Below are 22,796 nucleotides of genomic sequence, written 5' to 3' on the forward strand. Positions count from 1 at the left end.
GATAGATGTATGGAGGGAAAGGGAAGCTGAACCCTGTTCATTAGATATGATATCCCTCTGTCTCCTCTTTGTGGGGAATTGGCTTTTTTGAGTGAGATGGAGAGAAAAGGGAAGAGAGAGGAAACAACAGAAGGAGAAACTGTCAGCAGAGTCAGTTTGCAGAGTGATAATTACCGAATAGACTTGTCCCTTTGGACTGTAGCAACTACGCCTCCTGTAGAGATGGTGACAGCAGGGAGGGGCAAAGGAGAAACACTCAGACAGAGCAATGACTAGGGGAAACAAACTTGATGGAATAGTGATAGAGGCTTGGGAAAGAGTAGAAAGCAGTGGGAGAGGCAGACAAATTAGATTCTATCAACGAATAGGAGACATATGTGGCACGTAAGAAGGGATCAAGACTTGACAGGGAGAATTGGAAGGATGAGAAGACAGTCAATGAAGAGATTTGCTTGGGCTGAGGGTGCGATGTGATAAGATGGATATGGATTCTTGGGATCATATAGAGGCGATTCAACCACTTTCTCTTTTCATCCTCAACAATCTGAAACCAAATCTTTCATCTTTAGGAGGAGGAGGAGGACTGGGGCTGTATGTCTGACGCATCTCAGAATTGAAGTATTGAAAAGAGTCTCATTTACATTTTAACAGGTTGTTCAGAGAGGTTTTAGTTGTCAAATCTCCAGGTCAAGTGTTCTCAGAGAATAGCAAGACGAAGACAGTATGCTGTGTTTAAGATTCTTCTGTTTCAGAAACATATGAAGGCTGTAATAAACATCACGATTAATTTATTTTTTTGTTTCCATCCAGAATGCAAGTGACCAGAAGACAGAAATGGAAAAGATAAAAGGGAAGATGGCTCATGAAGTGGCCAAGATTGAAGAGAGAAAGGCAAAAATAGATGATGAGCTGAAAGAAGTACAGGTAAGTGTCATTATACGTCTGTTACTAGAAATACACACACATCAGGGTTCTGGAAACCTGGAAAAGTCATGGAAATTCAAAATGCTAATTCCAGGCCCTGGAAAAGTTATGGAAAACAATATTTTTCCCAAAGTTTTTCGAAAAGTCATGGAAATGTAACTAAAGTTGCATCAAATATAATTTATATTTTATCTAATCGCCGAAATAGTAATACTATAATGATAATAAATACTGTATCGTATAGTAATGAAACGTAAAATGGCATTTAACTGACGAGGTATTTTGCTGGTGAGAGATTTTAGTTGCTTTAGCCTGTAGAAGCTAGTAAGCCAACTATTTGATTTGTTTTAGATAGGCACAACATGTTTTCATATGCAGACCTTATTTTCCTGTTCCATGTTAAAATAAACCATTTTCAGTGGTACTGCTGAGAAAGAGTAATTTTTTTGGTCATGGAAAATTAGGTAAAGGTCATGGAGACCATTGGAAGTCATTGAAAAAGTGTATGAACCCTGACACATACAACTTCTCCCTCGAACAGGTATTTACTCTCCATCCCAGCTGTACTCATCCCTTCTAACCTCTGTATCCCCCCCCCCCTTATTGCTGCCGTCTAGCCTTTGGTAGATGAAGCAAGCGTGCAGTTGGGAACATCAAGCCTGAATGCTCTGTCAGAAATCCGCTCCCTCCGCATGCCGCCTGACGTCATCAGAGACACTCCTGGAGGGGGGGTCCTGAGAATGATGGGAACCTTCGACACCTCCTGGGTCAGCATGAAAAGGTGAAAAGGGGAAGAACATGGGTGTGTCAAATGATAGACATGAGAAAGGAGAAAGAAGGGTGGAATAATAAATGAGAAAGTTTAGATGGAGGGAATGAATCATCAATTTCTGCTTTAGTTGTCTTCACGGCATAATATTAGTCCGTGTATCGTCCAAACATTTATATTTTCCCACCATTTGTTCTTATGGCCCGAAAAAAGAACGTTATGGTATTTATGCAGCATTACGCAATTACTTTTTGATTTCATGTAAATGTAGCTTTGTAGCACACACTCACCTTTAGAGGGTATCAGACGGACCAAAAGTAATTCTGCCTTGCTAATGACTCCACTCTGGGCGTCTGTCTGTGTGTGTGTGTGTGTGTGTGTGTGTGTGTGTGTGTGTGTGTGTGTGTGTGTGTGTGTGTGTGTGTGTGTGTGTGTGTGTGTGTGTGTGTGTGTGTGGTGTGTGTGTGTGTGTGTGTGTGTGTGTGTGTGTGGTGTGTGTGTGTGTGTGTGGTGTGTGTGTGTGTGGTGTGTGTGTGTGTGTGTGTGGCCTAGCATTACTATACTTGTGGGGACCTAAATCTGTTTACACAGTCACGTGTGGGGACTCGCCTCCCTTATGGGGACAAATTGGAGGTCCCCATGAGGGGAGTCATTAATTTTAGGGTGAAGACTTGGTTAGGATTAGGGTTAGGGTAAGGGTTAGGGTTAGACATGTGTTGGTTATGGTTAAGGTTAGGATAAGTCTCCAGGAAATGCATGCAAGTCAATGTAATGTCCCCTGCAGTGATGTATACATGGTGTGTGCGTGCGTGTGTGACAGAAGGGGAAAGACAATTCATCTTCATGGGTAACAAAGAGAATACATTTAATTTGTTTGCGCTTAATTAGAGATGAAAAAACTAAGTTTCTCAATTTTATTTTGAATTAACATTAGCTTCTTCATTTTTTTCTTCTTCATAAGTCACTTACTTCTGTCTTCCTCTCTAAAGATCTGTCTCTCTATCACTTCTTGACTTTGCTTTACTGCCATGGCATTAACATCAAAATATCACATTACATTGCATTTAGCTGACGCTTTTATCCAAAGCGACTTACAATAAGTGCATTCGACCAGGAAGACACAACCTTGAAGAAAACAGAATCATATAAGTACATCAGGTTTCATAGAGCCAAACATTTCAAGTGCTACTCAACTGGCTTTAGGTAAGCCAGTCCTTTATTAGTATAAAAGTGCTTCATTAATAGTTCTAACGGTCGAAGTGGAGTCGAAAGAGATGAGTTTTCAGTCTGCGCCGGAAGATGTGCAAGCTATCTGCCGTCCTGATGTCAATGGGGAGCTCATTCCACCATCTTGGAGCCAGGACAGCAAACCCACGTGTTTTTGCCGATGGGAACTTGGGTCCCCCTCGCAGCGAGGGCGCAGCGAGTCGTTTGGCTGATGCAGAGCGAAGTGCACGCGCTGGGGTGTACGGTTTAACCATGTCCTGGATGTACGAAGGGCCAGATCCATTCGCAGCACGGTAAGCAAGTACCAGTGTCTTGAAGTGGATTCTAGCAATTACTGGAAGCCAGTGAAGGCAGCGGAGGAGCTGAGTGGTGTGGGAAAATTTAGGAAGGTTGAAGACCAGACAAGCCGCTGCATTCTGGATGAGCTGCAGAGGTCGGATGGCACATGCAGGTAGACCAGCCAGGAGGGAGTTGCAGTAGTCTAGGCGTGAGATGACGAGAGCCTGGACCAGAACCTGAGTGGCTTTCTGTGTCAGCTGGGGACGTATCTTCCTGATGTTGTACATACATGTTATCACCACAGTCAACATGTATGTGATTTCTTTGTCACCTGGTCATGTCCAATCCTCTCTCTTTCTTGTTTTTTCCTCATTTCTTCTGTAGTTTTCTGGCTAAGCGTGGTGTGAGGGAGGACATAACAACATTTGAGGTGAGGAACATCACCCCTGAGATTCGCCAGAGTGTGGAAGAACTGCTCAACAGGAACAAGGCTTCCTTCGAGCCCAAGGTCAGTTAGCCACAATAGCAGAATAATAATTAGATGTATGGTAGCTGAAAGTGATTGTTCCTTGTTCCTTTTGTATTTCTTAGCTGAAAATAGTATTGTAACTTTTGTTATTACTGACTTATTGCTGTTGTTGGTCAGAATGCAAAGCGTGCGAGTGCAGCAGCTGCTCCCCTGGCCGCCTGGGTCAAAGCCAACATCCAATACTCCCACGTCCTAGAGAGGATCCAGCCACTGGAGAGAGAGCAGGCCGGACTACTGGAGTAGGAAAACACACACACACAAATACCACTATGCTATAATAGCACCATACACACACACACTTATTCATCATAATTGTAGTCAAAGAAAATCGATTTCATGCATGCTTGTAAGTGAGCTTTTGGTCTTGGTCTTCACCTGGCAGCTCATATTCATTTTCTCTCAAAATAAATATACAGACCTAACACTTGTTATTGTGTGTGTCCAGAAACATGAGGAAAACAGAGAGCAGGAAGAATAAGCTGGAGGACCAGCTTAACTCTGTCGGAGCCAAAGTCAACGAGCTGAAAGAGAAGTATGCCTCCTTCTAACTTTCAAATCAAATCAGGTTTTATTTATATAGCACATTTTAAAAACGATTTTTGGTCGAGCCAAAGTGCTGTACATGCAGGGTTGGGTTTTAACGGAATACATGTAACGGCGTTACGTAATCAGAATACAAAAATCAAGTAACTGTATTCAGCTCGCGTTACATTTGAAAAACGAGTAATCTGATTACAGTTACTTTCGTAAACCTGAAGTGAATACATTTTGGAATACTTATTGGAATTATTGGTGGAAAGATTTCCTCACAACATTTAATATTCATTACTAAAGGTATACAGCCGAATCATCACAGCCCACAAAACCTATTACCGCCGCAGATGGACCAAAAAAGCGTTTGAAAAAAAATCGCGGGTCCGCTCAGTGAAACAATAACAACGAAACATGGAAGAACAAAAGTCTGCGTTTAAATCGCGTGTGTGTGGTTAAAACACATCAGCCTGCGGTCGCTCTTTCTTTAGCCTTACTAATGATTATTTCTGAAGGTAAACACAGTGAAGGCGGTGCGTGAAAGGCACTGCGTGCTCCTCTTCTCAGAGGCTGCCTCCTGGCGCTGCAGAGATTTCATGAAGTGAAGGAGGTGTTCCTTCTATAAAACAGCTGCGGGCAGCAGATACTGTGAGAGTCACGGACATGAATGCATAGATCAAGGCAGACTGGTGCACACACTCTCCTGTTTTGCCAATCCGGTGCTTAAACAAATATAGCTCTACACCCCTGGCCGTAATGTCCTTAAAATGAAGTCCGAGTTTGACATTTTAATTCATGTCCTGCCAACACTGGCAGGACAGAAGGTGACACGCTCGTTCTAAGCCGTGTCCCTCACTCCTCACATCCCAAGCTGCATCCCCAAAAAGTGTATTATGTTGTTACATCGTTTCAGATGTTATGTTTCAGTTCACTCTTGATAAGCCATTAAAACAGTAAAAACACATTCAGTGTCCTTTTGCTTTTTGTGTCTCCTGTTCACCAAAACATACCCATCTGTGATGGAAAAAGAAAGTAATCCAAAAGTAATCTGATTACGTTACTTTTTTAAGACACGTAACTGTAACTGTATTCGGATTACTTTCAGAGCCATGTATTCAGTAATCAGTAACTGATTACATTTACAAAGTAACCCTCCCAACCCTGTGTACATGCAATAAAAAACACTTTACTGCGATAGCAAACAGAAGACAATAAATTACAACAGCAAATATAAAAATCAAACACCCGGAAATGTCATGAGTCGTGCTCCGCTCTGACTAGAAGGCCAGGGAGAAGAAGTGAGTCTTTAGTGTTGACTTTCCATCTATTCTTCCAGCGTTGAATCCTTTCATTCTGTATTTTACCAGTGACAAAGTCTAAATATTGCCTTATGACTAAAACAAAGACATTCAATTAGAGACAGGACAATAAATGGTTCCTTTTGTTTCATGGCATGGGCAGAACCAGGACTGGTGAAGTGTCATTTACTTCAAAGCTTTGGTGAAAAGCAGGAATCTTTGGAAATTATGAAGCTTTTAAGAAACTTCTGAAGCTCGGCTTGCAGGCTAGATTTCCACAAACAAATCTAGTAGTTGCCTTGACTTACTGCCAGCCATGCAGGATCCCTTCCTCTCTTTTACCATGTAGTTATACCAAGGATACAAACAATCAATGATAACGGGCCACTCTCTTTTGCCTGGACATCAGCCAGTTCTTTTCTTATAAGGACATAATGAACAAAGGTAAACTTCCCTCTACAAGTGTGACTGAGCGCTCATTCCCTGCTCTTTCCTCCAACATGTTCAACCTTTGCTCTCTCAGACAATCTGTCTTGCCATTTGACTTAGTATCCAACCCTATTTGTACAATGACTTCTTAACTGTGTTAGTCAAACTGAAAGATGTCTTACTTGCCCCGGCCATTCCTCTCCTCTCCTCTTGAGTAGTCTCTTGGCACCATTCCTTACTTTTCCTCACCTCACCTGTCCCAACAACGCATTATCCAGATTTGTATTTTGAAAGGCACAGAAGTAGCTACAAATGCTTTACACAACAGAGAAATAATTAAATACATGTTTTCAATCTATTTAGTCTAGCCTGGGTAGATGAAACGAATATCAAAATGTCGAGCTTAAAAATCTCCAATGATTCCACATCAAAAGCATTTACGCATTTTTTTCTTCCCCTTCTTTTTATTCTTTATCTCAGGTTTCAGTGTCACACTACAGAGGCGGCTAAGTTGGAGGCTGAGGTAACAAAAGCTCAGGACACGATCACTGCCGCCCAGCAGCTCCTATCACAACTGGAAGGAGAACACACACGGTGGAACGCACAGGTAGTTTGACGTGTCTGTGTGTTGAGGTGTGTACCGGTGAGGGAGGTTATACGCATTTACTAAGAAAGGGGCACTTTTAACACATAAGAGCAACAGGAGCTGTGTGTGTGTTTTTGTGTGTGTGTGTGTGTGTGGTGTGTGTGTGTGTGTGTGTGTGTGTGTGTGTGTGTGTGTGTGTGTGTGTGTGTGTGTGTGTGTGTGTGTGTGTGTGTGTGTGATGATAGGGGGGATGTATCCTGCTGTCTTTGGTCCCTTCTGGCTGTTTTTACTCCTCTCTGCAGCATCTGTCTGCGCCTTAATTAAAACACTCAATCTCTTGCTGACACGCACACTTGCGCACACACACACACACACACTCACTGCCTCCCTCAAGGTCCGCACCCACCAAAGAGCCAGTTAACTCTCTTCTCACGTATCTCCATATCCTCACACTACACATTTCCTCCCCAACACTTTTGCACACTGTGCAGAAGCTGTGGTTAGCTATATGTTGATGCCTCTAAGTTGTTAAAAGTGTTTCAAGGGCACATGGGGAGAGGGGTAAACAAGAGAGTGAGCGAGTACAGACTGAGTGGTGCATAAATAGATGGATGTTTTGAGCTAAGGTGTTGGGTGTATCATGATGTCTGACAGTATTAAACCAGAGATCGCATGGTTATGAAAACCGGCAGCACAGAGATGGCGGGATTCAGGGTCATAAGGCGTTTCAATTAAGCCTGATGCATAGTTATTCTCCAAAAATCGCTTGTGAGCATGCTAATAGACTCAAATTAATTCCGGCTCAACATAGAAATCATAACATTACATTATCTCATAATAACAAGTGTGTGCCTGTGTTACTGCATTTGTGTTCTGGTCAGAGTCAGTGTAGACTTTTGGGGATTTTTGGGGCTAGAAGTCGGGGTTTTGTGGTTCATCAGAGGAAACGCATGCAATGCCCACGAGGGTCTGGTTACTTACCTTTCCCTTCTTTTATCCCTCTGATTCCTCCCAATCCCCGCAGTGCCCTCCCCTCTCTTGTCTGTTAATAATCTGTTCTTTCACCCTAATCACCTACTCTCTTTTTGATCAGATGTCTGAGATAAAGAATGAGTTGGAAACGCTCCCTATGAGGGCCATGCTTGCTGCAGCCTTCATCACCTACCTCTCTGCAGCATCTGAAGACCGCAGGAGACACTGTCAAGAGACATGGATGGCTCAATCCGGACTACAAAGTAAACATACAACTACTTATACATAGCTAACGACACACTAGCACCAGACACACAAAAAGCACACTACTTTCTCCTCTCCTTAACTCTAAGTGTTACAATAGCTTGATCACCATTTAACTAGTTCACTATTGAACATTTAACACTCTAAGAATACAACTTCACTCAAGTAACCCAACATTGCAACTGTATTTAGCAACACAACAAGTACAAATGTCAGGAATTCACATTAAGCATTACAGAATTGAATAATCCTGTTTTTCAGAACTGGATTTGACTTCTCATCTGCCAAGCATAATCACCTTCATTTGTCAGCCTTCCAAAATTCCCTCTACACAAATGAACCTGAAAACGTGTGAAAGTCTCTTTCAGCACTAATTAGTGTCTTATTAATAGCTCCTTCCACATTATTCCGCTTGGCAACCTCGTTCCCAGGGGGCTTCAGATGTGCATGTTAAGAGCTGAGTCAAGTTGACCCACTATCATTTTTTTAAATCCTTATGTCCTTCCAATGGCTTCTCCACAATAGGGGTGCTTAATCGATTAAAATCGATGACCAAATTAGTTGCCAACTAATTCAGTCACAGTTTTAGTGTCGCCAACTCGTTTCTAACATGCAAAAAGACAAAAAAATGCGTCTATGGTGTATTTTCGATCTTTCCAATCGAGACGAGATCTCTCTCCCCCGTCTGTGTGCGAGGGGGCGGGGCAGTTTACACACATGCACAGCTGCTACATGCATGCAACACACACACACACACACACACACACACACACACACACACACACACACACACACACACTCACACACTCACACACACACACACAGCGGGGATGGCGGAGAGAAGCGCTCCAAGGTGTGGTTAAATGTTACCCGTCTCGATGTGGACAATGCTCTTTGCCAAAAGTGTAATAAGAGTTTAGCATGTAAGGGCGGTAACACGAGCAATTTGTCTAAACATTTAGCAAAAGTGCTCCACATTCAGACGGAGAAATGCACCGGGCTCGACTGTCTTTCTAGTACCTAGCTCTGTAGCCCCGCCCACGAGTAACTTTTCCCCGTCAGCAACACACGGAGTTAACAAAATTATAGAAACATGGGTTAATGATTAGAGGTAACTGAGTTATTTATTTTGTTAAAGTTTCAGCTATTCTGTTTACAGTTCTGTCATCACATTATTTAATACGATTTGTTAAAACATTGTTGTTTCTTATTTAATTTAAATAAAAAGCGATGTTAATTGTTCACAATTTGTCAAGTTAATTTAATAATATATGTATTTTTGAATCAAGTATTAATCTTTATTGTTTTCATTGTTAGTTTCCACATGCCTAAAACAACCTCAAGCTAAATCTAAAAGTTGATGGCTAAATAAGAGCGTTTGAGAAATTGTGCAAGGCACACAGTAATAGTCCGAATAGTCGATTAATCGTTTCATTAATCGATTATCAAATTAGTCGTTTGTTGCAGCCCTACTCCACAATGTAGGTGTCAAGATAACTTAGTGAACCCACTTAAAGTGTATTATACTGTGTTTAGGCACTATTGATGAGGCTTGTTGTCAGTAACTGTCATATCACAGGATTGTTTTTAGTGGGCAAAAAGAAAAGCAACAAATCTGCATTTGTGTGTTGTTTGTTTGTTTCAGAGTTTGACTTGCGTTCATTCCTGTGCTCGGAGAGTGAGCAGCTGATCTGGAAGGGTCAAGGGTTGCCATCTGATGACCTCTCCATGGAGAATGCACTGGTCATATTACAGGTTAGACATCCATTTGTCACTCGGTCTAATTTTGTTCATTTTTCCACTTTTGCTTTATTTCCCTTAATAACAATTCAGATTTTTCACAGGAAGATCTATTGTAATGTAGACTTAATGCAATGTAATCCCCAACATCCATCTCCTTCTGCAAAGTTAACTTTTTTCTATTTCTATATTAGCTTACAGTAAGGCTTATGCTCTCATGCATTACAAAAGACATCAAAGTACAATATAAATACAGCACTCTCTTGTAAGAGCCAGTCTCCATATTAATAGTTTTGTCAATAATCTTTCCCTTGTTGCCATTCATCTGTCTTCCATTTGTCTGTAATGTGTTTTGTTTTTACCATTGCTGCATCAGATCAATGCACTCAAGCTACGGGTAAGAAGCTGTTCCATCATTCTTCCTTATAGCTTAGCGTAGCCTCCCTGTTTCTCTCACTGTCTGTCTGTGTGTTCCTTTTTTATAGTTTCTTTATTATTGTTGTTTCATCTTCTGTATACACTACCAACAAAATGTGTATGGCAGTCATTCACATTAACACAAACACACAAACACCAATATGCAAAAACCAAGATGACCTTTATCTGTATATTTATTAGACAACCTAATCATCTCAATCAATTAGCCTATTTGGTACAGAACTACAAAGGGGGTTAATTGCAGCAGTTTCTCACTAATATGTCAATGTATGCTGTGATGTACTTAGTGGGGATGGGAATTTGAAAGCAAATGTATATTCGGATATTCGACCCCCAAAAAAAAGGTTAACCGAAATGTACATATCCTATAACAAAAAGAAAAAAATGTGGGAAAAATGTTTACAAAAAGATAAAAAATATTTAATTTTGAAAAATAAATAAATACATGTTCAAATAAGTATAGAAACCAAGTCAAATTTGTCAAATGTATTGAACTGGTGATCACAGTTTGAACAGTTGACAGCTATAGGCCTACAGCTTTCATGCTTAAAACATAACTTGGTTTTTAAATTAAAGAGGGATCATACACGAACAACATAACCAGTTAGGGTAACGTAACCCTATTACAACAGAGATCAACAACCTATAACAGGGCCTATGTACAGAATGCAGCTATTCAATACTCATTCTTGTTTAAGAATATGAGCATATCTACATGCTCAGGGGAGAGGCGGGTGCGGAGGCGATTCACAATCAGGCCAGCCGTAGAGAAGACCCTCTCAGCTGGAATTTGGGCATAAGTTGAGGTTTGAGTCTGCGTGATCTGCGTATAGGGAGGGGCAGCAGCCATATCATTAGCTAGAACTAGCTAGATCTGATGGATTTGGACATAAACGCGAGTGAATTATAACCGGACGTGAGAGAGAGAGATCAGCACCTGCAGCTCTCCCCGCTGTGAGGGACCGGTGAGCGGAGCAAAACACACCCTTAGACCTAACACATTTTGTAGCTATGGCACTGTCGTATACATTGAATTATTCCATTTGATAATATGTAATCAACTTAGGCACTTCTCCCAAAAAAAAGGAAATTACAATAAAAATATTCATAACTCATATTCGAATACTTGAATCATTTCGAATATTCGATTAATCGTTCCCATCCCTAATACTTAGGTGCTGTTTACATGAAAACGCAAACGGTTGTATCCGCTACTTTTCTCTTTCGCATAGCCCGTTTGTTCACATGAGGCCGTAACGGAAACGCGGAAACGGACCCCGCAAACGATAACGGGTCCCAAGGTGGATAGATCTGCAACCGGAACGCTCTGGGGGGGCAATCGGCTCTGTGTTCTGTTTTGTTTCTTTTTGGCTTTGTTTTTGTTTTGTTTGTCTACCCTCCCTCCCAAATGTAAAGCGTCTTTGGATTCAAGAAAAGCGCTATAGAAATAAAATGTATTATTATGTCACATTTCTGCTCTTGGATAAACTTCACGGCATTGTCCTTTCTAATAATACAGTGTTATGGTTTAACTCGTACATTCACAGTAGAAAGCAATGTGTGGTTGTTAATGGGAAACAGTCTGACCTGTTGATCCAACAAAAGGGTGTAACCCAAGGATCAACTCTGGGCCTACTTCTGTTCTCTATTTACATAAATGATTTATCTTCTTGTCTCATTAATTGTTGTACTCACCTTTATGCTGATGACACTGTCATATATACATCCAAATCAGATTTTTCACAAATTCAGATCTCTCGTCAATCGGATTTTAATATCTTACAGGACTGGCTATCACACAATAAACTACTGCTTAACAAAACAAAGTCTTATACCATGGTCTTTGGTACCAGGCAGAAGCTCAAATCCAAACCTAATGTAGTAATAACATGTAAGGATGGCACTGCTCTGCATAAAATTGATAGCTTTAAATATCTTGGTGAATGGCTAGACACTGAACTTTCATTTAAACTACATATAAAGCATGTAATACAAAGTCAATTACGGAATCGGTGTTTTACACCGCTATTCTGCCCTTGCGTATGCATCGCACTGCATAGCTTAACAGATAGCTAACAAAGACTCAGAAGACAGTTGTTGAGTTGACCATTTACTGAGGCTTGAAATTGTAAAACTGCAAAAATAAACAGAAAAATACAACACAAGTTACACAATTTAAATAATACATGTGCAACATAATGCAAATAGAGTGCAGTATAATCAACAGCCTATGCTAAGAATGAGCTATGTCCGTTAGCTTAGCAGCTAGTTAGCTTAGCTTATCTTACACATTGAAACCACACAATCAATTAAACCACATTTTTGAAACATAACTTGGCACACATGTAAGTTTGTATACTTACAGACAGATCTACTCCAAGGATTAAAACAAAATGATCTGTGGCATAGAACTGAGCTACGATGTGCTCTGCATGGCTTTCCTGTGTAAACTAAAACACAAGAAGGAGTCGCGCTATCTGGTGCCTTAAAGCTACAGTACCGAATTTTGCCACTAGGGGGTGCCAATACACTATGGTGTCAGAACACTCCCCGCTTGGTAAACCTTTTTACCACTATTTACATCTCTTTACCCTTGGTATCAGTAACACCACATCGCTGATGGGCCTAAGGTACTCTTTAGCTGTCCCTTGACCTAAGGTCTTCACCATGACCTTTCGCACCTTGCCGTCCGAACTTGGAATGGCCTTTACTATCAGACCAAGAGGCCAGTCATTACGTTGTGCTTGAACGTCCTTTAACAAAACAACGTCACCATCCTGGAGATTAGGCCGCTCCTCGGTCCACTTCCTCCGAGGCTGAAGAGTTGCCAGATACTCCTGCTTCCACCGTTTCCAGAAGGAGTTCGCCAAGCTCTGAACCTGGCGCCACTGTACCTTACATAGGTGATCCAGTTCAAAGTCCCCCGGGGGTGTGGGTGTCACACTCGCCTTCTGGGTTAGAAGAGTAGCAGGTGAGAGTATCTCAGGAAGGTCTGTATCATAAGAGATGGGAACCAGAGGCCTGGCGTTCATGATGGCCATAACTTCAGCCATCAAAGTGGCCAGGACTTCATGGGTCAGTTTATCCTTATTCTTCAACAGCAGTGCATCAAGGACCCGTCGAGCCACACCAATCATCCTCTCCCAAGCTCCACCCATATGTGAGGAATGAGGTGCGTTAAATATCCATGTACAACCATGGTCTTGCAGATAGTCCTTGATCTCAGGATCGTCCGTGTTTATCTGAAGCTCTCTGCATGCTCCAATAAAGTGTGTGCCTCTGTCTGACCTGAGGTGTTTGACAGGTCCACGAATCGACAGGAAGCGCCTCAAGGCATTAATGCAACTTGAGGTGGTCAGGGTTTCTATAACCTTCAAGTGAACAGCTCTCGTACTGAGACATGTGAAAATGACTGCCCATCTTTTACTCTCAGCAGCACCACCTCTTGTGCGACGAGTTATCACACTCCATGGACCAAAGACATCAAGCCCTACATGTGTAAAAGGTGGATCCATGGACAGTCTGTCAGCAGGCAGATCGGACAGACATTTTCTGAACCTCAAACTTGCCTCTCAACTTCCTGCAGATGACACATTTGAATATTGTACTCGAAATGAGCCTCTTCCCTCCTACTATCCAGACAACGGCAGTGCGCAGTGCGCCCTCTGTTAAATGGCGACCTTGGTGAGCTGCTTGATCATGATAGTGTCGGACTAAGAGAGTGGCAACATGATGACTGGCTGGCAGGATGAGTGGATGTTTCTCTTGGTCTTCCAATTGGGCTTTATGGATGCGACCCCCAACTCTCAGCAATCCATCCTTGTCAAGAAATGGGTCCAGTTTCACAAGAGAGCTGTGGCTAGGAACATTAATGCCCTGAGTTGCTTGTAAACATCCTGCTGCACTGCCTTCAAGATGATTGTTTTGGCCTGAGAGAGCTCTGAGGTGTGTGACTGTTTGCAGTGATGCCATCCATTGCACTCTACAGTGTGAGACTTGCTGGAATAGGACTTGGCTACATGAATGAGTGTTGCCATACCTCTTACTAGAGCCTTCCAAGTAGAGAAATGTTTGAACCGTTGTGATCCGAGACTCTGCTCTGTGACCTTGGTTGCAAGAGAGAGAACTTGAGGATACATTTCTTTATCAGTCTCTGGTTGCACAAGTTCAAATGATTCAGTCTTATTTTCTTGCTCTGTGTCTGTCTGACGGAGAAATTGAGGGCCAAAGAACCAACTGGATGACATCAGACAAGCTGCTGGTATTGGCCTTGTTCCGTGGTCAGCAGGGTTCACTTCAGTTTTCACATAGAGCCACTGTTCTGGGTTAGTACTGTTCCTTATGCGAGCTACTCTGTTAGCTACGTAGGTGTAGAACCGCCTTGAATTGTTGTAGATGTAGCCAAGAACAACGCGACTGTCCGTGAAGAACCTGACTGCCTTCAACTCCAAGTCAATCTCAGACTTGATTAGTTTTGCCAGTTCAACCGCCAAGACTGCCCCACACAGCTCCAGGCGAGGTATGGTGTGCAATGGGTAAGGAGCTTTGATTTGCCCATCACAAAGCCTCCATGCCATTTCCCATCAGAGTCAAGAACACGTAGGTATGCTACGGCAGCAATTGCCCTTGTAGAAGCGTCTGAGAAAACACAAAGTTCTGTTCGTTTGCAAGATGACATTGAGACCGGGGTATATGGTCTTGGTACTTGAATCTGTTCCAGCTCAGTTAAGGAGTCAGTCCAAGCTTTCCACTGAGCTTCCTTCTCTGGTGGGAGTGGGACGTCCCACTCGTACTGTTCTGAAGAAAGTTCTCTTACCAACGCCTTGCCTTGCACAGTGATGGGAGATGCAAATCCCAGGGGATTAAAGAGACTGTTCACAGTGGACAGTATGCCTCGACGAGTGAACGGTTTAATGTCCTGTGAAACTTTAAAAGTGAAACTGTCATTATTGAGTTCCCAGCTTATGCCCAGACTCCGTTGGAGAGGCAAAGGGTCGGCTCCCAGATCCAGATCTTTAAAGTCGCTTGTTCGTTCTTCAAGAGGAAAGGCCTCCATGACCCTGGCACTGTTTGAAGCTATTTTGCGAAGCCTCAAATTGGACTCAGCCAGTAGGCTCTTGGTTCGCTGTTGCAGATCAATGGCTTCATCTTCTTTTGACACTGAAATTAGTCCATCATCGACATAAAAGTTCCTGAATACAAACTCCTTTGAGTCTGTGCCATGTTCAGTTTCCCCTTGCTCTGCAGCCTTTCTCAGCCCGTATGTTGCTACTGCTGGTGATGGACTGTTGCCAAACACGTGCACTGTCATCCAGTAGTCAACAATCTCCTTATCTGGGTCGTTGTCTCTGTGCCACAAAAAACGCAGGAAGTTGCGATGGTCCTGTCTGACCTTGAAACAATAGAACATCTGTTCTACGTCAGCTGTGACGGCTATTTGCTCCCTTCTGAATCTCAGTAGGACCCCAATTAGAGTGTTGTTGAGGTTGGGTCCACTGAGGAGAACGTCGTTCAATGACACTCCTTTGTACTGAGAGCTGGAATCAAAAACTACTCTTATTTTCCCTGGTTTTTGCAGGTGGTAAATACCGAATGTAGGCAAATACCAGCACTCTTGTCCATGCTGCAGTTGTGGAGTTGGCTCGGCTTGGTGGTTGTCAATGACCTTCTGCATGAAGTCAAAGAAATGCTCTTTCATGTCTGGTCTCCTTCTGAATGAGCGCTGGAGAGAGGAGAGATGCTGCAAGGCATGTTCCCTGTTATTAGGAAGGGGCTTGCGGGGGAAGCGAAAGGGCAGTGGTGCCACCCAGCGGTTTTCATCATCCATATACACCTTGTTTTCCATGATTCGGAGAAAGATCTTGTCATCCACAGACAGGGCTGGTTTGTCGTCGTCAGGTGTTTTTCGAAACACACTTTCTCCTATACAATCGAAACTTCCATTAAGGACGTTTTCCAGGCTGTGAGATGGGGCTGGAAGATGATGCTTGGCTGGACCATTTAACCTCTCCTTCACCTGAATGCTGTTCGTGCACGGCTTAAGAAAGGATGGGCGTCCATTTTGAAGGACATGGGTCTTGTAGACGTTAACATTGTTTGAATTGTGAGTCCCATCCAGGCATATTTCTCCAACTATGACCCAGCCAAGGTCAAGGCGCTGGGTGAGTTGTGAGGCCCGTTACACTGTTCACGCACCTTATGTAGACGCAGAATGTCTCTTCCGAGCAGAAGGAGAATAGGAGCATTGGTGTCGAGGGGAGGAATCTTGTCAGTCACTTGCCTGAGGTGTGGAAAATACTGTGTGATCTCCGGAGTGGGAATCTCTGACCTGTCGTCAGGCAAGTTGTTACATTCCAACAGAGGAGGGAGTGCTGCTTTAGTTTTCCCATCAAGTGACTCCACTATAATGTTGCATGCTTTTCTTCCTGCTGTCTCCACTTTGCCTGAGCATGTTGTTAGAGTATAGAGAGATGCATTGCCATTCAAGCCAAATAGATCGAAGAATTGTGATTTTGCTAACGACCGATTACTTTGATCATCTAGCACTGCATACACTCTGTGTGACTTGTTGGGATAATCAGCCTGGTATACATTCACCAAACAGATTTTCGAGCATGATCTGGGCTTGGGAGCACCACAGCAGATTTCTGTACACATGGAAGTTACTTCAGGTGGCCTTTGTCCTCCAGACTCTCCGCTTTGCTCATTCTCAGGTCTGAACATACCAAACGACCAAGGAGCTGGACCAGGATGCATGGCTGAGGTATGTTTGTCACTTTCACACTCCTTGCATTTAAGTGTTGCCTCGCAATCTTTGGCAATATGCTTTGTGGATTCACAACATCCAAAGCAGATGGATTTCTCCTTTAAATAGGTTATTCTCTCATCAAGGTGTCTTCCTCAAAACCAACGGCATTTTGACAGTGGATGAGGCTTGTTATGCACTGGGCATTGTTTGTCTGGTTCCTCTGTCTTGATAGCTGAGCTAGACTGTGAGGCAGAAGCAGTCACTTCAGTTTTCCTAACTGAAACAGCTGTTCTCGGAGTGTATTTAGGTGTTCTATCCACTCTAATGTCACTTTGGGAAGAGGAGAGACTGAATGCAAAACTTGGATCATTTCTGATCTTTGCCTGGGCACATACACATTTCACAAAGAAGCTGAAAGGTGGGAAAGGCACAAGATAATCTTCCTTATACCTGGAACCTTGCGTTACCCAGCGCTCTCGTAGACTCTAAGGAAGCTTTTCCACTATTGGATTAACACCTCTTGCAGTGTCCAAATATGCTAGGCCAGGCAGGAATCCACCAGATTTAGCGGCATCTATCTCCAGTAGCAAGTCACCTAGCTCTCTGAGCTGGTGGATGTCTTTGTTTGAGGTGGTTGGAAATGTCTCTATTCGTTTTAGAAGGGCATTTTTGATCACCTCTGGGCATCCATAACATTCCTCTAAGCGCCGCCATATCATACTGACACCTGCTGTGGGGTTATGAACGTGCACTGACCTTATCCGCTTTGCATGTGCTGCTGACTCCGGTCCAAGCCATTTGACAAGGAGGTTGAGCTCTTCGTGGTCAGACAGATACAGCTCCCTTGTAACTGCTTGGAATGATGATTTCCATGCCCAGTAATTTTCTGGACGATCATCAAAGGCAAGGAGCCCAGAACTCACCATCTCTTTTCTCACGAGATACTGAGCAAGATCAGGAGTATGAGGAGTTGGAGCTGAGTAGTTATTTGGAACGAAGGCTGGAGAGACAGGAAGCGATGCATAGTGTAGGTCCTCAGTGGGTTTGTGCTCATCTGCACCCTTGTGTGGCCAATGTATGCCCTGCTGTCCGTTATTGTGAGAAGTGAGTTTCTGTGTTTCCACGTTTTGAAACTGTTGGTGAGTGTTTTGTAAAAATGAATGTTTATCAATGTATTCTGTTGTGCGTCTTGCTGGATCCTCCTGAGCTACATCCTGTAACTCACCAAGATGTCCTTCTTCCAAATCTGCTGCAGCTGCTTCAAATATGGCTGCCTCTTTAGATGCGGCCACAGCTTTACTTTCCAGCTTCAAAACAGGTTTGCCTCCACCTCTGCTTTCTGCCTCATCATGGCTGCCTCCCTTTCTGCGAAGGATACCTTTATTTTTGCTGCTTCGGCTTTAGCTCTTGCCCTTGTCGCTGCAGCACTGACAGATGACTTGCTTGACCTTGTTGATGACCTGTGACTTGAGGCCCGGGACCTGGTCTCCACAGACCGGAGTTCTTCTTCCTGGTCATTCATCTTACTGCTGTCTGATGAATGAGTCTTTAGGTTGAAGTAGTAGCGTGCTGATCACAGAATTATTTCGCTGCCTTTCCAGCTGAGTAGTGTCTTTTTACTATTCTGTTGCGTATGCATCGCACTGCATAGCTTAACAGATAGCTAACAAAGACTCAGAAGACAGTTGTTGAGTTGACCATTTTCTGAGGCTTGAAATTGTAAAACTGCAAAAATAAACAGAAAAATACAACACAAGTTACACAATTGAAATAATACATGTGCAACATAATGCAAATAGAGTGCAGTATAATCAACAGCCTATGCTAAGAATGAGCTATGTCCGTTAGCTTAGCAGCTAGTTAGCTTAGCTTATCTTACACATTGAAACCACACAATCAATTAAACCACATTTTTGAAACATAACTTGGCACACAGGTAAGTTTGTATACTTACAGACAGATCTACTCCAAGGATTAAAACAAAATGATCTGTGGCATAGAAATGAGCTACGATGTGCTCTGCATGGCTTTCCCGTGTAAACTAAAACACAAGAAGGAGTCACGCTATCTGGTGCCTTAAAGCTACAGTACCGAATTGTGCCACTAGGGGTGCCAATACACTATGGTGTCAGAACAACCGCTCTCGCAATTGTTTTACGCTCAGTGTCCGAAAGAGAATTGCTTCTCAATTTATTCTTCCGATTATGGACTATTGTGATGTTGTCTAACAAAATGCACATAAATCAGATCTTGCTCCACTCAACATAGCCTACAATAGACTATTCAGATGTATTCTTGGTTGTCCTTTTCGTACACATCACTGCATAATGTATAAGCAACTTAAATGGCCTTCTTTAAATGTAAGAAGACACACGCATTGGCTTCAGCTGATATTTAAATGCATTTATCTTAACTATCCCCCTTATTTAAAGCAGTATTTTGTACCCTACTCGCCAAATCATCATTCTGTTCAGATTTATTTCTCTGTCCCCTCTGCAAAAAAATTGATTGGCAGAAGAGCGTTCATTTTCAAAGCCCCAACAGACTGGAATACTTTACCTGCTGCTATTAGATCTCTTGCATCATTGGGTATGTTTAAACATGCATTATCATCTCACTTTCAACTGGTCTGTACTTGTTATTAATGAAACTGATATTGATGAAACTGATTTGCTCAACTGTCTCTCAAATTGTAATGATTGTATGCATTGCTTGAATTTTACTTAACAGAGTATATGTGGTTTGTCTTGTGTGTCATGTTTTGCATTTTGTCTTTTTGTTTATGTATGTCTGTAAGTTGTTGCTATTGTCGGGACCCCCTTGAAAACGAGATGGTGCATCTCAAGGGGTTTATCCCAATGAATAAAAAAAAAAATCTATATACAGTGGGGCAAAAAAGTATTTAGTCAGCCACCAATTGTGCAAGTTCTCCCACTTAAAAAGAGGAGGCCTGTAATTTTCATCCTAGGTACACTTCAACTATGAGAGACAGAATGGGGGGAAAGAATCCAGGAAATCACATTGTAGGATTTTTAATGAATTAATTGGTAAATTCCTCGGTAAAATAAGTATTTGGTCACCTACAAACAAACAAGATTTCTGGCTCTCACAGACCTGTAACTTCTTCTTTAAGAGCCTCCTCTGTCCTCCACTTGTTAACTGTATTAATGGCACCTGTTTGAACTCATTATCAGTATAAAAGACACCTGTCCACAACCTCAAACAGTCACATTCCAAACTCCACTATGGCCAAGACCAAAGAGCTGTCAAAGGACACCAGAAACAAAATTGTAGACCTGCACCAGGCTGGGAAGACTGAATCTGCAATAGGTAAACAGCTTGGTGTGAAGAAATCAACTGTGGGAGCAATTATTAGAAAATGGAAGACATACAAGACCACTGATAATCTCCCTCGATCTGGGGCTCCACGCAAGATCTCACCCCGTGGGGTCAAAACGATCACAAGAAAGGTGAGCAAAAATCCCAGAACCACACGGGGGGACCTAGTCAATGACCTGCAGAGAGCTGGGACTAAAGTAACAAAGGTTACCATCAGTAACACACTACGCCGTCAGGGACTCAAATCCTGCAGTGCCAGACGTGTCCCCCTGCTTAAGCCAGTACATGTCCAGGCCCATCTGAAGTTTGCTAGAGAGCATTTAGATGATCCAGAAGAGGATTGGGAGAATGTCATATGGTCAGATGAAACCAAAATAGAACTTTTTGGTAAAAACTCAATGAGACGTGTTTGGAGGAGAAAGAATGCTGAGTTGCATCCAAAGAACACCATACCTACTGTGAAACATGGGGGTGGAAACATCATGCTTTGGGGCTGTTTTTCTGCAAAGGGACCAAGACGACTGATCCGTGTAAACGAAAGAATGAATGGGGCCATGTATCACGAGATTTTGAGTGACAACCTCCTTCCATCAGCAAGGGCATTGAAGATGAAACGTGGCTGGGTCTTTCAGCATGACAATGATCCCAAACACACCGCCCGGGCAACGAAGGAGTGGCTTCGTAAGAAGCATTTCAAGGTCCTGGAGTGGCCTAGCCAGTCTCCAGATCTCAACCCCATAGAAAATCTTTGGAGGGAGTTGAAAGTCCGTGTTGCCCAGCGACAGCCCCAAAACATCTTTGCTCTAGAGGAGATCTGCATGGAGGAATGGGCCAAAATACCAGCAACAGTGTGTGAAAACCTTGTGAAGACTTACAGAAAACGTTTGACCTCTGTCATTGCCAACAAAGGGTATATAACAAAGTATTGAGATGAACTTTTGTTATTGACCAAATACTTATTTTCCACCATAATTTGCAAATAAATTCTTTAAAAATCAGACAATGTGATTTTCTGGATTTTATTTTTCTTCATTTTGTCTCTCATATTTGAGGTATACCTAGGATGAAAATTACAGGCCTTTCTCATCTTTTTAAGTGGGTGAACTTGCACAATTGGTGGCTGACTAAATACTTTTTTGCCCCATTGTATATACATGGAGAACTACATGAACTACATGTTGCTAATTCCACCGCGGGGCATAAACAGAAGGGCAACCATGCTGGGGGTCTTCTTCGCTGCTTTTGGTGTATTTTGTGGTGGAATTACAGCGCCACTTACAGGCCCGGCATATGTACTACAGCGTCTCCAGCGCTTTCGATTGGTCTCGTGCGGAATTACAACGCCACTTACAGGCCCGGCATATGTACTACAGCGTCTCCAGCACTTTCGAGCGGTCTCGTGTGAACGGAAGACTTTTTTGATATCGTATTCGGTTCGTTTGCGGTTCATTTGCGTTTCGTATGCGTTTGCGTGTAAATGGGGTCTAAGGCTGTTGCAAACCATTAAAGAAATAGATGGGATACACATAGGGTAGACCAGAGTTATTCTTCTTCGTCTTCTATCAGTACACAGAACAGATAAGTATGTCAGATAAGGCTTGGGGGAATAAACAGACAAATAAGCAGGTCTGAGGAAGAGAATCGTTGAGCAAGTTACCGTGAAATGAAAGAGCGCAGGATGAAAAGAGGAAGCTGGACTTAATTCCTTTGCCAGGCAAAGGAGTGACACTGGTCGATAAGCATGACAGCAGTGAGACAGGACTGAAGTGCCTTTACACACCTTATTTTCCTTAGTAACTGAACATCTTTTTAAGTATAACTATCTTAAAACAACTTAAGCTGAAAACAGTTCTTTATCATTGTTTGTACTCAGAGTGTTGCCTGTCCGTTCCTGATCGACCCGTCATCCCGAGCTACAGAGTGGCTGCGCACACATCTCCAACAGCACAGACTGGAGGTTATCAACCAACAGGTAAAGACACACACACAAAAGGACATTATATGTGTCCTTAATTCTCCTGGGGCCTTCACAAACTCATTTTCACACACATGCACACTGATGAAATATCAATTAAACCCTAACCTGTCAGCGAGGTAACTTTCGTCTCTACAGGAGCCAGTAAAGCAATTACTGTTTTTCTTTTAACTGTTTCATTAGGGGTCCTTGATTGATCTCGTTCTTCTTGTCCGATGAATCCAAGTCTGTTTTAAATTCCATTAGCCTTATCATTTAGCAACCAGTCTGTTTGACAGAGCATATGATTAAGCCACATGTACCTTCACCCCTGAATCTGTCCAGTTGTTGATTTTAACAAATGATATGATAGATAAATCAATGTTGAAATGTGTGTGTGTGTGTGTGTGTGTGTGTGTGTGTGTGTGTGTGTGTGTGTGTGTGTGTGTGTGTGTGTGTGTGTGTGTGTGTGTGTGTATGTGTGGCCTAGCATTACTATACTTGTGGGGACCTAAATCTGTTTACACAGTCACGTGTGGGGACTCGCCTCCCTTATGGGGACAAATTGGAGGTCCCCATGAGGGGAATCATTAATTTTAGGGTGAAGACTTGGTTAGGGTTAGGGTAAGGTTAAGGGTAAGGTTAAGGGTTAGGATTAGACATGTGTTGGTTATGGTTAAGGTTAGGATAAGTCTCCAGGAAATGCATGCAAGTCAATGTAATGTCCCCTGCAGTGATGTATACATGGTGTGTGTGTGTGTGTGTGTGT

At 42.7% G+C, this 22,796-nt stretch overlaps 2 protein-coding genes across 6 annotated transcripts in view; one reads left to right on the forward strand and one right to left on the reverse strand.

The window, feature by feature from the left end:
* The window catches only part of LOC117552140 (cytoplasmic dynein 2 heavy chain 1), a 150,713-nt gene that overhangs the window by 48,515 nt on the left and 79,402 nt on the right, over positions 1 to 22,796 (forward strand). For 4 of the 5 annotated variants that reach the window (XM_034225393.1, XM_034225397.1, XM_034225394.1 and 1 more), the window contains exons 61-70: positions 811 to 924; positions 1,542 to 1,705; positions 3,584 to 3,707; positions 3,846 to 3,967; positions 4,174 to 4,260; positions 6,467 to 6,593; positions 7,666 to 7,807; positions 9,454 to 9,563; positions 9,925 to 9,945; positions 21,947 to 22,045. In XM_034225393.1, coding sequence (XP_034081284.1) covers positions 811 to 924; positions 1,542 to 1,705; positions 3,584 to 3,707; positions 3,846 to 3,967; positions 4,174 to 4,260; positions 6,467 to 6,593; positions 7,666 to 7,807; positions 9,454 to 9,563; positions 9,925 to 9,945; positions 21,947 to 22,045 — 1,110 coding nt within the window. The remainder of the gene's footprint in view (positions 1 to 810; positions 925 to 1,541; positions 1,706 to 3,583; positions 3,708 to 3,845; positions 3,968 to 4,173; positions 4,261 to 6,466; positions 6,594 to 7,665; positions 7,808 to 9,453; positions 9,564 to 9,924; positions 9,946 to 21,946; positions 22,046 to 22,796) is intronic. The other variant, XM_034225396.1, reaches the window with a different exon arrangement.
* LOC117552141 lies at positions 11,368 to 15,579 on the reverse strand. Its single transcript, XM_034225398.1, has 2 exons — positions 12,350 to 15,579; positions 11,368 to 12,120 (listed from the first exon to the last, which is right to left on the reverse strand). The coding sequence occupies exon 1, from the start codon at positions 13,499 to 13,501 to the stop codon at positions 12,560 to 12,562; it is 942 nt and encodes a 313-aa protein (XP_034081289.1). The 5' UTR covers positions 13,502 to 15,579; the 3' UTR covers positions 11,368 to 12,120; positions 12,350 to 12,559.

Source organism: Gymnodraco acuticeps, unplaced genomic scaffold (assembly GCF_902827175.1).
Source record: "Gymnodraco acuticeps unplaced genomic scaffold, fGymAcu1.1, whole genome shotgun sequence".
Classification (NCBI taxonomy): Eukaryota; Metazoa; Chordata; class Actinopteri; order Perciformes; family Bathydraconidae; genus Gymnodraco; species Gymnodraco acuticeps.

Coding starts and splice junctions, on each gene's coding strand:
- LOC117552141 (XM_034225398.1), bottom strand. CDS start 13,501: ATGGATCCACCTTTTACACATGTAGGGCTTGATGTCTTTGGTCCATGG.